This window comes from Ornithorhynchus anatinus, chromosome 3 (genome assembly GCF_004115215.2).
Source record: "Ornithorhynchus anatinus isolate Pmale09 chromosome 3, mOrnAna1.pri.v4, whole genome shotgun sequence".
Taxonomy (NCBI): domain Eukaryota; kingdom Metazoa; phylum Chordata; class Mammalia; order Monotremata; family Ornithorhynchidae; genus Ornithorhynchus; species Ornithorhynchus anatinus.
The window spans coordinates 77,213,710-77,231,467 of NC_041730.1; the positions used below are offsets into that span (position 1 = coordinate 77,213,710).

General features: G+C 41.2%; 1 protein-coding gene across 3 annotated transcripts in view; it reads left to right on the plus strand.

Annotated features, from left to right (window-relative positions):
• The window catches only part of SPEF2 (sperm flagellar 2), a 171,695-nt gene that overhangs the window by 58,919 nt on the left and 95,018 nt on the right, over nt 1-17,758 (plus strand). For all 3 annotated transcript variants that reach the window (XM_029060866.2, XM_029060865.2, XM_029060869.2), the window contains 5 exons: nt 5,332-5,551; nt 6,670-6,800; nt 10,621-10,657; nt 13,239-13,315; nt 15,479-15,582. In XM_029060866.2, the coding sequence (XP_028916699.1) occupies nt 5,332-5,551; nt 6,670-6,800; nt 10,621-10,657; nt 13,239-13,315; nt 15,479-15,582 (569 nt within the window). The remainder of the gene's footprint in view (nt 1-5,331; nt 5,552-6,669; nt 6,801-10,620; nt 10,658-13,238; nt 13,316-15,478; nt 15,583-17,758) is intronic.

A 17,758-nucleotide genomic window follows, 5' to 3' on the forward strand; every position in this document is an offset into this window, starting at 1 on the left:
TGATATCCACTCTAACCTTGCTATTTTTAAGCACTTACTATGTACTAAGGACTGTATCTACCACTGGGGTAGATACAAAATAATCAAGTTGGACACAGACCCTGCTCCTTATGGGGATCACAGTCTAAGCAAGAGATAGTAGATTCAAAACAAAAGGAAGTACTTTTTCATACAATAGGTAGTAAGAAAATTAAATTTGTGACCACAGGAATACGGTCAGAGAGGAAATATTAATAGATTCAAGAAGGAACTGAAAAAAAGGAACCACTGAGAAACCCATAATAGCTTATTACAAGGAAAGGTTTGGAACGTTAGATGATGCATCCATATAAACATGCAATTGTGTGCCAGGAAGGACAAAAATCACCAAGCTGAAAAATAATAATAATTGTCATAATTGTTAAAAGCTTGCTTTGTGCTAAGCCCGCAGCGTGGCTCAGTGGAAAGAGCCCGGGACTGGGAGTCAGAGGTCATGGGTTCGAATCCCGGCTCTGCCACTTGGCAGCTGTGTGACTGTGGACAAGTCACTTCACTTCTCTGTGCATCAGTTACCTCATCTGTAAAATGGGGATGAAGACTGTGAGCCTCACGTGGGACAACCTGATGACCCTGTATACCCCAGCGCTTAGAAAGTGCTCTGCACATAGTAAGCACTTAACAAATACCAACATTATTATTAATAATAATAATAATATAATATAATAATAATAATTTTGGTATTTGTTAAGTGCTTACTATGTGCAAAGCACTGTTCTAAGCACTGGGGTAGATACAGGGTCATCAGGTTGCCCACGTGAGGCTCACAATCTTCACCCCCATTTTACAGATGAGGTAACTGAGGCACAGAGAGGTTAAGTGACGCCCACAGTCACACAGCTGACAAGTGGCAGAGCTGGGATTCGAACCCATGACCTCTGACTCCCAAGCCCGGGTTCTTTCCACTGAGTCACGCTGCTTCCCTACTAAACACTGGAGAGATACTATATGAGCAGATCAGACACAGTGCCTGTCCCACATTAGCCTGACAGTCAAAGGAGGAGAAAGATCAGGTATCTTATTCCTTCTTTACAGTTTGGGAAACTGAGGCAACTGAGGCACAGGGAGGTTAAAGTGACTTGCCCCTGCAGGCAAGTGGAAGAGCCGTAATTAGAACAGGTCTTCTGACTCTCAGGTCTGTGCTCTTTCCACTAGTCCATATTGCTTCTCTCTTACCCTAGGTTATTGGTCTTGGTCTAATGAGTTTGTTGACCTGAGTTAGTATTGCAATATTTATGTTCTGACATTTTTATCTCATTGAACAGTCAAAATGGCCTAAGAACCATGTCTTAGATTTAATAGCAGGATATTTAGCTCAAAATAAAGCTGCCTAATCATAACCAGTCTTCACTTTTTAGGCAAGACTTTGGCAGGACAAAAGTGGAAATCCATTTTGAGTCCATATTAATCTCATTTTGCCATTCTCTTAGACAAAATGGTTAACACTGCACTGTTCAAATTTGTTGGTACGATCTCTTACAATCTTTGATATACTTTCTTCAGGCCTGTATTTTGTCTTATTTGCTAAGACATGGATCAGTTTGTCAATGGTGTGTACAGAGTGATTTATGTGTATGAAACACTGATATAGGCATTTTGGAGTATACAAGAAGGTGGAAGACAATCCTTGTCTTCCAGATGTTTTCGATCTAAAGGTAGAAAGGCTAAACCCTTTCTACCCTAAAAATCTCTATATGAAATAGAAATAGTCTCTTCTGGGTCACTGCCATGTACTTTATCCTACCGTCAGACTTCTCACAGATGGCAGTGTAATAGAAGAAGGGGGTGGGGGTGGGGGGCAGTGGATAAACAGATGGCAGATGTGGAGAACCAGAAGGCGGGGAAGAAGATTTTGAGGCTGAGAGTCCGGAGCCATCAGGGTAGCTGCATTCATTCATTCATCCATTCAATCACATTCATTGAGCGTTTACTTTGTCAGAACACCGTTTACTATGTGCGAACACTGTACTAAGTGCTTGGGAGAGTACAATGCAACAGTAAACAGACATAGTCCCAAGAGAAAGTCAGGCTAGCTGGTCTCTGGAAAAAGACTTTCCGAGAAGGCACCATGGCCAGCCACTTTTGCAGAAGCCCCAAGAGAGGAGTAGCAGTGAGAGAAGGGACCGCAGCTAGACCAGGGCCCCAAGATGCAGACACTTAAGATAAAAATGAAAGAAGCAGAAAAATGTAGGTAAGAAAAGATAAACTTTTTGTTTGGAAAATTTTTTGAGCGTGAGCTTTAATGAGGGCAATGGAAGCAGTGTGGCCTAGTGGGAAAATCCCCATTCTGGTAGTCAGAGGACCTGGGTTCTAGCTCTGGCTCTGCTACTTGTCTGCTGTAGTAACCTGGGCAAGTCACTTAAACTCTCTTTGCCTCAGTTACCTCTTCTGTAAAATGGGGATTAAATCTTACTCTCTCTCTCCTACTTTAACTGTGAACTTCATGTGGGACATAATCATGTTCAACCTGATTATCTTGTATCTACCCCGGTGCTTGGTATAGTACTTGGCATACAGTATCATTTAAAAAAATAATAATAATTTCAGTGAATGGAATGACTGAAGCCAGGTGGATTTTATCTCAGAAACCAAGAAGGAGTTGGATTTTTGAGAATATAAGAAAAAACATTCTAGCTCAGACCAGTGACCCATCCAACCCATTATTCTGTGTGAGAAAGTGGCACCAAAGAAACAGTGTGATTGCCCTCTTTACATCAATCTTCATGAGTAGGGAGGCTTCGCTTAAAACTCTTAGCTTCCTCTCTAGCGAGCAATCATAGATCTATTGTCTGTGAATCTAAACCCTTCTTAAACCTTCTCATTTCACTAATTGAGTAGAGAGAAAAATTAGTGGAATGAGGAGGATTTAAGATGGATTTAGATTCATGGACAATAAATAGACCTTTTGGATGTAGTCCCCTTCTTTTCTGTTTTATGTTTTAATTATCTACCTTGCAGCCCAAAAAAGAGCCACTCGCATTCTGGGATGGAATCTGGGGAGCAAGCATTTCTGAATTATGTACTCATGTTTCATAGCAGTCCTGTTGCCACCCAGCCTAGCTGAAAACTCTGTACTTTTTTGTCTAAACTTAATTGGAAGCAATTCTACTCCCCTGGGATCATATAAGACAGGTCGAAGAAGCAAAAGTCAGAAGGAAAAGAGATCAGAAAGGAAATGTTTCTGTAATCCACGTGGATAATATGATGAGAGCATGGAAGGATGGAGAGAAAGGGCAGACACATGATATATTATAGAAAAGAAACTGGGACGATTTAGAAAGAGACCAAATGTTCAAGGCAAATGAAAGAGAGGAGTCTGAGATGATACCAAAATTGTAAGCTTGTGTGACAGGAAAGAGGGTGTTATTTTGAATAGCGATGGAAAAGATAGGAAGAGAAGGTGATTTAGAAAGGGAGATAAGGAGTTCCATTTTGGTCAGCAAATTTATGGGGCTAACTTTTCTTCAGGTTACTCGGAAGGATAAAGTAAAGATGGAACATGGAAACTCTGACTTCTTGGCTATAATTTTGAAAATGGCCCACATCTGCATTGACTGCTTCTAGGTCAGAGGCCAGCAGGCATTCCAAATTTCGATTTGTAAAGTTGTCCTTCCAGTTTCCAGCTATCTCCACATGTGGGTGAACCTAAAAATGGATATGTGAGCTGGTGAACTGCCAATCAATCCCACACATTGTATACACCTATAATTGTTAGTTTTCTATGCTCCAACTGACCTCTACTCTTGAAAAGGAGATCTAAGATTGAGTTGTTTTAAAATAGTTGGGAAACATTATCTTTGATTTTGACCAACCACAGAAACAGGCATCGACCCACATATCCATTGCTTGCAATGACCCCATCTGTCTTGAAAAAAATGGGTCACTGAGCCTAAAATGAGATTACTCTGTTTGGCCCATTCCCTCTGTTTTATTTTTACGAGCAAAACTGTTTTTGTGCTGGGAATTGCTTGTGGTTTTTTTAGTTTAATACTTTGGGGAAGCAGAAATACGTTAGACATGGAAAATAACCTATGATGAATACAGGCTAAATAAAATTTGTGTACATCTCATCTGAAAAACTACCACTCTTTCATTCTTAACCATTTTTTGATGCACATTCTGAATACCTTGGCCCAAATGAAATGCCTTCCCTATTGCTTACCTAGGGATTTCCAAGATAGCAGTCCAAGGGTATTTTAGACGTTGCACAAGCTGGGCAAGGCCCTATGATCCCATGCCCTCAGAGGCTTAGGAGGCAACTTTTAATTTGACATTTAGAGGTGAAAAGAGAGTAGGGAGTTTTGAGGAGATGAAGGCTGGGAAGGCCTGAGTTAATGATCAAAAAATCAAGGATTTTGGGTCATTTCAGCCCTGACTGGAAATTCTCAGGTATTGTCAGAGACCTAGGATGAGCAAATCTGGAAATCAATTATTTGGCTGTGGGAGGCATTAACCCATTTGACTCCACAGGGTAGGCAGATATGCTCAAGGGTATTATGGCATTAGAGTGGCTTGCCACAGCCAGCAAGGGGGCCCACCGCTGTCAATCCAACAGTACAATCACAGCCTCCCCACTGCACTGCATTTTCTTCCCTAGCAGTTAGTGCTCTGAGTCAAAAAGATAAACAGCATGGCATAAGATAGAGCATGGGCCTAGGAATCAGAAGGTCATGGGTTCTAATCCCGGCTCCACCACTTGTCTACTCTGTGATCTTGGGCAGATCACTTTACTTATCTGTGCCTCAGTTACCTCGTCTGTGAAATGAGATGTGAGCCCCACGTGGGACAGGGATTGTGTCCACCTGGATTCGATGGTCTCCACCCCAGTGATTCGATTGTATCCATCCCAATGATTAGTACAGTGCCTGGCACAGAATAAATGTTTAACAAATACCAGTTATTATTATTGTTATTAATAAAAAGAGCCCTGGGGCAGTGGCTTGCGTAGGTTGAAGGAAGTCAGAATTTTGACTCAGGGATTTCCAAATGCTTCTATTGCCAAAGACCCTTTAAAACACTAAAAGGACCATTCTCATTCATTAGCTATACTACACCTTTACTAATCCTGTACCATTTCTGCACCTTTGTGTTAAATGAAAAACGTATTGAAACTTTTTGTCACATTTATATCAGGTGGCCGCACCTTGCCTTCCTAGTTTGGGGGCATGTTTCATCGCTGTAATTAAAATAATGGCATTATGGTTAATTTAAAATGAATGTTTTCATACTGTACTAGTTATTTTAGAATAAAACAGCAGATTAAAAAAAAATGTTTCACATTTGCTTTTGCTGCAGACCATGATAGACGACTGGAGTGTGCCTGAAGAGATGAATGCGAACTTACCTCCCTCTAACAATAACATATTGGGCCATGTGCTTCACAGACTTATGCAGGATGCTTCCACACCAACATCAGCTTATTCTTCACCACCATTTCCCCCATTTGCTATCAAGGGATGCATCCTGGGAAAAATGTTTAGTGGTAAAACCATGTGTTCAAAGTATTTGGAAGAAGGTAGAATTTTGCTTTTATTTCCTTACCTATGCTAATGGTAGCTCTTAATAAGATTGTATTGCAACATAATATGCCACATGCCTCCTTCAACGCTTTACAGTACTCACAGGCTGCAGAACCCTGTTGACCAGGTGCCTTCAAAAGGACAGAATCATGATATAGGTCTGTAATACAAAAAAAAAAGTGGAAAGAGTATGTGTATTGCAAATCCCAAATCAGTTCTCCCTTCTAGAGCATAGGTTTTTTGAGGGCAGGGATTTTTTTTCTACCATCTCTACTGCATTATACTCTCCCACGCAGGTAGTAGAACGGTGCTGTGCACACTGTAAATGTTCAGTAAGTATCACTGAATTATTGATTAATAGTGGTGATTCTATAGGGCTATTCTGTGAGCAGCAACAAAGACAACTCCCATATATGAATGGGCTGGGCTGGACTGAGCTGGTGAGGCTCCATTCACTGGGAAGAAAGAGGAAACGACTTTTCTGCCTAACGACTTTTCTGCCTTCGTCAAGGGCACACAGTCTCTTGGTTTGGCTGGGGTTGGGTGAGACCAGAACCTAAACTGGTTCACACTGAGCTGGGCCAGCCCAGAAACTTAGACCACAAATTTGGCAATTATGCAGGGCTCAAAACCCATTTGAAATTTTGTGAGGTCACAGTGGAGACTGGCTGACTTACACCTAATGGTTCATTCTCCCTCACAGCTAAATCGCTCTGGGAATATTAGTTGCTTGTGGAGGCAGAGTCATTTTTTCCAGGCCAAAAGACAACCATTTATGCAGTGTGTCCATAAAACAGTAAATGGTTCCCTGCTGGCCTGAATGAGGGAATTCTCCTCCCTAAGAACTTAATTATGGAAAAACTTGGACAATGGGGGGAAATTTGGATCAAGAAAAAAGCCCTTCTTAACTGAGTTTTTCACTGATTAACTTTGGGATCCTCTTGTTTTAACAAGCCAAAAGCTCTTTCCATGCTAGTTTTCAGTCAGAAGCAAAATCCCTGAAAGGGCATAAGACCAGCTGAAACCCACTGTAATTAACAATTAGTTTACATGGAGTGTGTCTTTTTCCAAAATAAAAATTCCTCCTTAAAATCTTCCATTGCATTTGCCTTAGCCTTTCAGATTCAGATACTTTCAGTTGACACACTGGTGCAAGAGGCTATCCAGGCTTTCCATGATAATGAAATGTCCAGTGAAAATTCCTTGATTCTCCCAGAAGCAGAGGGTTCTGAAAAAGAAATCAAGGTAAATCTAATTTTATGTTTGCTTTAATGCCTGTAAAATGGGGAGGGGAAAAATACTTTAAATTCATTTTTCAAGTTCTCATAGAAGGTGTTTAGGTGGTATCTAATCTTTTTTTAGCCGCACTTTCCGGGTTTTCCGGATAACCTTATAAGCTCTCTACTGTGGTTGGCAAATTGCACATTCCTTCGTTTAATCCTGTAGAAGTCAAATATCGAGGACTGAAGCATTAGCCTTCGGTAAGGACCAGGGGAAGGGTAGCATTCTCCAAACTAAGTGAAACCCCACCTACCTACCTAGCACTCAGGTTAGACTCCTCCCTTCCTCAACCCACGGCCTCCCCAGACTCCTGGGTGAGTGTCAAGAATTCAGGTTAAACTCAGCCCAAATCCCCTGAGACCCAGCCTCTTCCAGATCTGCAAAGGGCAGACAAACTGCCTCCGGCTCTTCTCCAGCCTCCTGGAAAGACACTATCTACTTGGTGCCCCGGCGATATCTGGTGCCCCGGCGAGGCAAGGCCTGGCCCAGCCGCCCACAGAATCTGTAATTTATGTATTTATATTAATGTCTTTCTCCCCCACTCTAGACTGTAAACTCACTGTGGGCAGGGAATGTGACTGTTTCTTGTTGTATTGTACTCTCTCAAGTGATGAGTACAGTGGTCTGCACACAGTAAGCATTCAATAAATGCAATTGACTGACTGACTGACTTCTTGACAGCCTGAGGGAATTGTGACACCTCAGACACCACATTGCTCTCAGTAGCTCTTGGACCTTTCACCAATTTCAGTGCTTCTCAAAGAACCCTGTGGAAAACTGCTCACAAGCCTCTGAAATGCCACTAGCCTAGAAGATCTCCCCATTACCACACAGCCCCATTCCAAAAAAAAACAAAAAAGTTCTGCACGTCACTTGGGATAAAGAGGGGCATGCTCTATTCTCATGGGAGAGCATTTTAATAATAATAATTATTATTATAATGGTATTTGTTAAGTGCTTACTATATGTCAGGCACTGTACTAAGCATTAGTGTCCCTTGCAGAGATTGTGTATGACTTATCTTGTATCTATCCCAGAGCTTATTACAGTGCTTGGCACATAGTAATAATTTAACAAATTCCACAATTATTATGCATAGGAGTGTCCCTTTTCCCTGTGTGTTACCATTCAAAGGACACTCAGCTGTCAAGGAGAAAAACCATCACCCATTTCCTTCTATTATCCCAGTGTTCCAGACACAGATAAAATACTGACCTGGATGGATCATTGTGCTGTCCCTGTAATGACCTCCTTTCGGTCTCTATATGATAACACTCCTTATCCCAACTGGGAGGGAGAATAAGACTTCCTGATTTTCTGAGGTTCGCTCAGAACTCATATCAACAGCATGGTGGCTTTTCTCGCAACACTGACCACAAGAAGTAGGAGAAACTAGGGAGACCAAAATGGGAGGGGACATGTGAAGACATCTCTGGCTTCCTGAGATTTGGATGGTTTGGAAAGGAGTCTGCTACGGAATGATCATTGTGTGCTGAGAAAAACCTTCATGGGTTTCCCAGCCACCTCCACATCAAACAGGAATCCCCGACCATCTTCTTTAAGGCACTCGTTCAGTTCTCTCCCCACTACTTAATCTTGCTCCAACTGCAACTCAGCCCACACACTTGGCTCCTCTAATATCAACTCAACAGTCGATGGATAGCTAGTATTTATTGAGTGCTTACTTTGTGCAGGTCACTGTACTGAGTACTTGGGAGAGTACAGTATAACAGAGTTGGTAGACCCATTCTCTGCTCACAATGAGCTCACAGTTTAGAGGGAGAGACAGAATTTAATATAAATAATATCACGTAAATGCTGTGAGGCTGAGGGAAAAGTGAATAAAGGGAGCAAATCAGAGAAACGCAGACCGGAAGGAGAAAAGAGGAAATGAGTCTCAGTGAGGGAAGACCTGTTGGAGAAGATGTGCCTTCAATAAGGCTTTGAAGGTGGAGACAGTAATTGTCTATTGCATTTAAAGAGGGAGGGTGTTCCAAGTCAGAGGCAGGACCTGAGTGAGAGGTCGGTGACAAGATAGATGAGATCGGGTACAGGGAGAAGGTTGACATTAGAGGAGCAAAGTGTACAAGCTGAGTTGTAGTAGAAGAGCAGTGAGACAAGGTAGGAGCATGCCAGATGATTGAGTGCTCTAATGCTGAGGTGGTCAGGCAACCCTGGAGGTTCTTGAGGAATGGGGAAACATGGCCTGAACATTTCTGTAGAAAAATGGTCCGGGAAGTAGAAGGAAGTATGAACTGGAGTGGGGAGAGAGGAGGCTGGAAGGTCAGCAAGGAGGCTGATACAATAATCAAGCCAGGATAGAATGAGTACTTGGATTAGCATGGTAGCAGTTTGGATGGGGAGGAAAAGGAGGATTTTAGCAATGTTGTGAAGGTTGAACTCACAGGATTTAGTGACAGATTAAATATGTGGGTTGAATGAGAGAGAAGAGTCAAGGATAATGCTAAGCTTGAGAGGTGGGAAGGGTGGTGGTGCTGTCTACAGTCATGGGAAAATCACAGGGAGGACAAGGTTTGGGTGAGAAAATTAGGAGTTCTGTTTTGGTCATGTTAAGTCTGAAGTGTCAGCTGGGCCTCACTGGGCCTCATTGTGCCTCAGTCTCATTTATCTCACTGTCAACCCCTTGCTCACGCCCTCTCTATTGCCTGGAACTCCTGCCTGAGAAGCAACATGGCCTAGTGCATAAGGTTGGGCCTAAGAGTCAGAAGGACCTGGGTTTTAATCTCAGCTCTGCCATTTATCGGCTGTGTGACCTTGGACCTCAACTACCTCATTGTGGGACATGGGACACGGACTGTGTTCAATCTGATTACCTTGTATCTACCCAGTGCTTGTACAATGCCTGGCACAGAGTATCTGCTTAACTAATATCCTAAAAAAAACCAAAACTCCCTCATACTTGGTGACTGACAAACACCATTCTCCCCATCTTCCAATGAATTTGTCAACTCTTCATCCTATTTTCCCTCTGTACCATTTCATGTATACACTGTGTAAATACTTAAGCACTTAAGCTTGTAAGTACTCACCCACGCCAAATACTATGGTATTTGTTAAGCACTATGTGCCAGACGCTATACATAGCTCTGAGGTAGATGCAAGGTTGGACAGAATCCATGTCCCATGTATAGCTCACAGCCTTAATCCCCATTTTGCAGAAGAGGTAACTGAGGCACAGAAAAGTGATTTGCCCAAGGTCACATAGTGGAGCTGGGATTAGAACCCTGGTCCTCTGAATCCCAGCCCTGTGCTCTTTCCACTAGCCCCCTCCTCCCGCTCAGCAATTTTGTAAGTATGTTATACTAGGTTGCTTTCCCTACCTGTAATTTATTTTAATGCTCGCCTCTCCTGCTAGGCTGTAAAACTACTAAAGGACAGTTATCGTGAATAATTTATTGTGCTCCACCCAGGGAGCACAGGACTCTACAGGCAGTAAGTGCTCAACAGAGGTCACTAATTGATTAACTGAGGTCATGGAGGAAGAGAGAGAAGGCCAGCACATTATGATTCTCTGAAAGAAACTTCCTCCTTGCCCTCCCCAACTTTTGCATACTGCAAGTAGCCAGGATCCCTTCCCTGACTTCTCATTCCATGATGACGTTCTGTGGCATATCGGAAGTGGAGGGAGAGGGAAATTAATTTAATCGATTTGATGTATATGTTTTTGCCACCCAATCCTTAACATGCGAAAAATAATTCCATTGGTAATATTACAAAGATCTAGCAAATGAAAAATCATATCTCTTTGTGACCTCTTTCACAGGTCATAAAGAGCAAGTCTTCATTGTCCAAGACAACAGGTATGTGCGCAGTTGTATCAACTTAGCCAATAAAAGATGGTATTAATTTGGTGACTTGATTGGCAGACAATTGGTTATTCTTATTATAGAGTTATCCAGAAGATTTCCTCATGGACCTTCCATGTTATGTGGGCTGAGATGCCAGCTATAGTCTTCCCTGCATCTCTGCATTCTACTGAGCGTAAAAATAATGAAGAGAACTTAGTGGCTGGAAGAGGCAGGTTGAGAAGTTGAGGCAGGGAGAAGGAAAATGACTTTTTAGTTACTTAACACAAAGAAACTTGAAATTTCATCACCCATACTTCTTTTACCTGGCTTGGGGAAAATGTTATAGAGAAAGTTTTGGGATTTTTCCATTTATTCTTACTGAACTGTAGTGGCTTTTGATCTTTGTTTTCTTGCTCATTGTACTCAGGCAGGGGTATTAGCCTGCTCTAACCCATGACACAGGGTGGAGTCTATTGATTCTCTGCAGTCAAACAGATTAAAAGACTGTACATTGTTTTAACTGCAGACTGTTTATCTGAGAGCCAACAGCAATAAATGAGCTTCTGTCTGAACAACCTGGGGTATGTGGGAGAATTGAGTGAACAAGTGGAAATTGAGACAGTGGTTCTTCCATGATCACCTTTTACCCAAGAATGAACTTCTTGACAGGGAAAGTGAATTAGACGTAGTTGTTTGTGAGGACAATATATTTTCGTATATTTTATCTTACTGGAAGCTGTCCAGATAAAAGCAAGTGCTCAATCCTTGATTTTATTTCATTTTAGACATGCTTCTTGTCTCATCTTTTGAACTGTTTGTTAGATAAACTAACAGTGTTATTTGTTTGGAATTTTTAGATTACAAACTGTGAAGGCAATACTGCATATTTGACCAATTTAAGTTGTGGTTCTCTTATGGAGATAACTGGTTGCACTTGTAGTTGGGGAAGACTACATGGAGTGCACTCTAGAAGCAGCATGGCCTAGTGGATAGAGCACTGGCCTGGGAGCGCCCTAAACCCAGCCTCTCCACATGTCTTCTGTGTGACCTTGGGCAAGTCACAACTTCTCTGTGCCTCAGTTTCGTCGTCTGTAAAATGGGGATTAAGACTGTGAACCCCACATGGGGCATGGACTTAATCCTAACTGATTGACTTGTATTTACACCAGCACTTAGTACAGTGCCTGGTACATAGTAAGTAATGAACAAATTCCATGTGAAAAAAAAAAGAGAAGAGCCCATCAAAAATGAGCTTCTCTGAGCCCCGTATGTCCTGACAGTCTGTCTCAGATTGGGAGAATTAATTCTTATGTCTTCCAAGTGTCTATTAGAGTGCTCTTCACACAGTTAGCATAATAAATATGATCGATTATCTGTTCTTTAGTAACTGAAAGTGCAAAATACGTTTTCTCTTTCTGTGCACCTAGGGTAAAACGGATCAATGGGATCAGTAGGTTTCCGTAGCTTTTCAATCACATCTACAAGCATAGTTAGGTTCTCACTCCTCTCACTACCAGAAGTAACATTTTCAAATATAAAAACCATGTATGTGCGTAGCTGGATCTCCTCATCTAATCAGTGAATCCACTCTAAACCCATCTTTACAGATTTTGAAAACACCAGAAATTGGCACCAAAGGGAACCATCAGTGATGAACTTGGGTTTTTGTGGCTCACTATGAGAAAAACCTTCAAATATGCCTCTGTTTCAGTTGTCCAGTTAGGACCATTGCTAAACAGGTTTGGCTCATCCTGTGACCACTGATGAAAGCTATTTTTAGCTGCCACCTAGAAAGTCAGCCAATCAGCCCACTGAAGATAGCAGTGTGGGAATGAAACAGACGTCAATTGGATCCTTGTCCCCACTCTAGGCACTGGAACATTCAAGGTACTGAGGGGTAATGAGTCCCTGGAAGGGACTCAGGTGAAATCCCCTCAGTCCAAGTGCCCTTCTCTTGCCTCCACAGTCCTAATAATCATAATAAAAATAATTGCGGTATTTATTAAATGCTTACTATGTGCCAGGCACTGAACTAAGTGCTGGGGGTAGATACAAGTAAATGTAGTTGGACACAGTTCCTGTCTCATGTAGGGCTCAGTCTCAATTACCATTTTACAGATAAGATAACTGAGGCACAAAGAAGTGAAGTCACTTGCCCAAGGTCATGCGGCAGAAAAGTGGTGGAACTCATATTAGAACTCATGACCTTCTGACTCATAGGCCTGTGGTCCACCCATTATGCCAGGCTGCTTCTCTCTAGCAAGGTGAGGTGGAAGGAAGCACCCTTTCCTCACCACTCTAAGATGTTCTCAGCACAATTCTGGGTTCAACAGTCCTGCCGGGGTGCCAATCTTAAGTTATTTCTTCAGTTCTCCACTTTGTGGAGAAATAGCCCAAATGTGACATAATTCACATTCTCAGCAGGCCAAATGATTCGTACAGAATTGGCATATTAAATCCACATTCAGATGCACTTGCAAAATGTTTGGGAGAGGAATGCCTTGCTCTAGCCAGTACAATTCGTTCTGAATTTTCATGAGCACAGGGTAATAAATACCAAGAAGTTTGTTCATAGTACTTTTTCTCTTCCTAGGTACTGAGTTTAGTAAAAAAACCCCATCTCAACATCAGGAAGTGAATTCAAGCACGAGTGAAGATAAACTATCCAACGTATGTATAATAATCTGATTTTGACTTTTACTATGTTGGGGTGTATTATCAAGCATGGTCTTTGGCTGACACGGAATAAATTAACAATGCCCTTGTCTCTTGGATTAAGGTAATATGCTTCCTGGTCTACATTTTTCAAACAAAAATGCATTAGCAGAGAGGTAAAATGGATTCCTAGCCCACAGAGATCTTTGATTCGAACATGAGTTTACTAAGAATTTCAAAGATAATTAAATATAAGCATCCTTTACTATTTATTCAATAAAATTATTGCCCAACTGCTGGTGAGTGGGCAAGTGGCCATTTGTAAGGATTTTATTGTTGATTCTAGAATCGTGAAAATGTTCCAACATAAGCTTTACTTGGAATCATTATTTTATTCCACATCTCCTTTACATATAACTCTGACTCTGCTATCAGTTTTTATTTGTACTATAATTTTGTTTTACTACAGTCCTTTCCTGTTTTATTGCATTACTAAATCTGTCTCTAGCTCATGGATTTCAAACAGCGAATTCAAAGCAATCCAGTAGACTCCCCGTTCTTCTCTTTACCTGGTTTCATTGCATTATCCTATTTATCACAAAATAGATTTTTGAATCATTTTCTCCGCTATTTCAGATCCTTCAGAAGCTCCAGGTTCTCTCGGTGACTGGGATCTACCATCCACTTACCTCTGAACTAATTTTCTCTACTTCTTTTTTTCTTACAGGAAGATGTAAAGGAAGATGAATTGCTCACTTGTGTTATCTTATCCATCTAGATTTTATTTTCTGTTCAGTGCCACTCTAAAACTTCCTTCTTTATTTTTAACTTGTAATTGGTGTTTTCTAAAAGTATTGTTTGAAATTTTACCATCTTCTCAGTGTGATAATATGAATGGAATGGGAAAATCCATGTGTAATAGAATTACAGTTACTGTAACATATTCATTATCCCTCTTAAGGGGAAATTGCTTGATTAAATTATGGATGAGAAAAGTATATACTGTGTAGAGTTCCATTAAAATTATAAGCTTGTTTCTTTTTGCAGTGTGCTTTTATGCATTTAAGAGACTAAAATTATTACTTTTTTTTAAAGAGGCAGAATGAAATTCATGGGGATTTGAGTTTTGCCCAAGACAGCCTGAAGCCAACTCAGAATAATTTTAAGTTCAGCTTTTACAGCTTGTTCTCCCTGAAATTGGATATTTCCCCCATAAAATATCTACTGAAGTTTGAAGACTTCAATAAATGACGAAGTTGGAACGGTTGGATATGGTTGAACTCGCTATTCCATAATGGCTGTACCCCTCCCTGTTCTCCCCTTTATTTTTCTAGAAAAAAATTCATAAAGCATGTAATAGAGTTGGGAAAGTTAGGAGGAAAAGTTTAGGAGGGAAGGTGGGTTTAATTTTGGACCTATTGAGTTTATGGTGCTAGTGGGTCATCCAAGTCGAAATAGCCAATTGGCAGGAGGAGATGTGATACTCTAAAGCAGGTGAGAGATTAGGGTTGATGAGGTAGATATAGTTAGCCATTGCATAGAAATGTAGCTGAAACCATACAAGTGGATGAAGTCCCCAAGAGGTGAATGTCCATTTATGAGAGTAGTTGGCCCCAAACTGAACCTTGTAGGACATCCACAGTTAGAGGGAGAAGGAACAATGAAGAGTCAGCAGGGGAGACCAACAGAAGCATCAGAAAGATACAAAGGAAACCAAGAGGGTACTGAGGTGGTAAAACCAAGCCTAGAGACAGTTTTTAGGAGGAGGAGGAAGTGGTCAAGTATCGTAGATAGACCAAGGAATTTTAGATGAGTGTAGTCCTTTTGATCTAACCAGAAGGAAGGCAATGGAAACTTCAGTGACCATAATCTCAGTACAGTGAAGAGGACCAAAACTAGAATGCAGGGGGTTAAGAATAGAGTTGCAAAGGACGATAAAGCAGTGGGTTTCTAAAGATCAATTGAAGATTTAAGACAGGAACAGGAACAGAAAGATGTGATAGCTGAAGGGAGTGATAGGGTCAAGAAATAGGTGCTTCAATAGGAGAGATTTGAACTTGCTGGACACAGGGAAAGGGGAAGAAAAGAGTGAGTTGGTATATAAGTGCTTGGGTGACACAGAAAGAAGTCTTTTTGTTTTAAACAGGTGGACTATAACTTTTTTTTTCCTCCCTACAGTTAACTTTACGTGCTTTTCTTGGTGCAAGTTCAGAAAAATTGCTGAAGCTGGGAAAAAGTATTCCTGATGAATTGCTAGTTGACATCCTGGTGAACGCCATCAAGTATGCATAAACTGGTCTTTTTTAGCACGGATAATTAACAAGAAATAAGTGCCTATCATGGCTCAAAATGCATAACATTTAGAAAATGTCATATAAGTTGAATATTAGAAAATGATATTCTTGACGAACTTAAAGTAAACTAGGGAAGGGATCCTGGACTTCTGCCTCTCTCTATCCTCTTTGGAGAGGAGATCAGGGAGGGAGAGTGCATGTGGAAACTTAGAAATTTAGTGGCCAGAAAGCACAGTGGGGAGGGGAGTCAGGTGTGCTAAGAGAGGAGGAAAGAGGGGCAAATGAGTAGCAGATCCTGTGGAAGCCTCTTTAACTCCCCACTTCTTCTACAGGTTCAGTTTATACAATGTCTGGTTGGGGGTTATGGGGATAACCTTTCCTTTCCTCTATAATAATAATAACAATCGTATTTGTTAAGTGCTTACTATGTGTCAAGCATTGTTCTAAGCGCTCAGGTAGATGCAAGGTAATCAGGTTGTCCCATGTGGGGCTCAGTCTTAATCCCCATTTGACAGATGAGGTAACTGAGGCACAGAAATATTAAGTGACTTGCCCAAAGTCACACAGCTGACAAGTGGCATAGCCGGGATTAGAACCCACGACCATGCTCTTTCCACTAAGCCGCTCTGCTAGGGCTCAGCATTTTTGGTTTATGTCCTTCTTTGTTCACTGAGATTTGTTGATATGTACTGCTTCAACAACAAACTGTTGAAAAAAAGTGCCTGGAAGTATTTCTGAGGTCCTATTAGCAATGGCTTTTGGTTCATGAATAGGAGCTGAGCATCATTCAATGGTATTTATTGTGTGCTTACTCTATGCAGAGCACTGTGCTAAATACTTGGGAAAGTTTGATTCCACAAAGTTGCACACAAAGAGATTACACTCTAGAGAGAGAGACAGACATTAATACAAATAAATTACAGATCCATGCTTAGTAGATTGAACTTGGGTCTGAGAGTCAGAAGGTCACGGTTTCTAATTCTGGCTCTGTCACTTGTCTGCTGTGTGAACTTGGGCAATTCACTTCACTCCTCTGTGCTTCAGTTACCTCATCTGTAAAATGGGGATTGAGACTGTGAGCTCCTTAAGGTTCAGGGACTATGTCAAACTCAATTTACTTGTATCCACTCCAGCGCTAGGTACAGTACCTGGCACATAGTAAGTGCTTAACAAATATCACCATAAACTGTGGGACTGAGGGTGGGGTGACTATTAATGCCTAAAAGATACAGATCCAAGGGCAAAGGTGAAGCAGAAGGGCAGGGATTGCCTCTCTTTACTTGCTGTAGTATACTATCCAAGTGCTTAGTACAGTGTTCTGCACACAGTAAGCACTTAATAAATACGATTGAATGAATGAATGAGAGGGAGTAAGGAAAATGAGGACACCTCTCCTTTACCAGTAGCTCTGGATGTGAAGCAGAGGGACCAGCTCTAAATACTCTGTACCCCATTTCCAAGTCCGGCACCACTGGCAGGAGAAGGAACTACAAAGTTTTCATTCTGATGTTGGGGTGAACAGTATCCATGGCGCCTCCCTCACCCCCAAGTCTGGGTCTGAATAGGAGCTGGGTGGCCCCAGCTTCCCTCCCAGTCAAGTGTACTTACTGAGTGCTTGCTGGGTACAGAACCTGTATTAAACGCTTGAGACAATACAGTATATCAATATAACAGAGTCGGTAGACACATTCTCTGACCACAGTGAGCTCACGGTCATTCAGGAATCCCTAACAGATTGACCCAGTGACCTAGAACACGAGGACTTTGGCTGAATTTGACAAATACAAAACATGTTTGAAAATCATCAAAAGCATTAAGTTTTGTAAAACCTGAACATTTTTTGATAGAAAGTAATTTTAAATGGAAACAAAGGGCTATAATAATATGCCAGTGAGTCAACAATAATGATTTTTTATCTGTGTGAAGAGCAATGTATTAAAAACAGAGAAATTCCCAAAATGACTCAGCCCCCACCCTCAAGAAACTTACCTTAGGATATTTTTGTATTTTCTTTTTATTCCATTATAAAGGCATAGATGATAAATGAAAATACAAAATCACTGGTACCTTTTATGTTATATCCCATCATACTTAGCCATCCGAGGTCATAAGAAAAGAAAGTTAAGTAGTTATTCGAGTGTTGGAGTTACCTGATCAATAAACA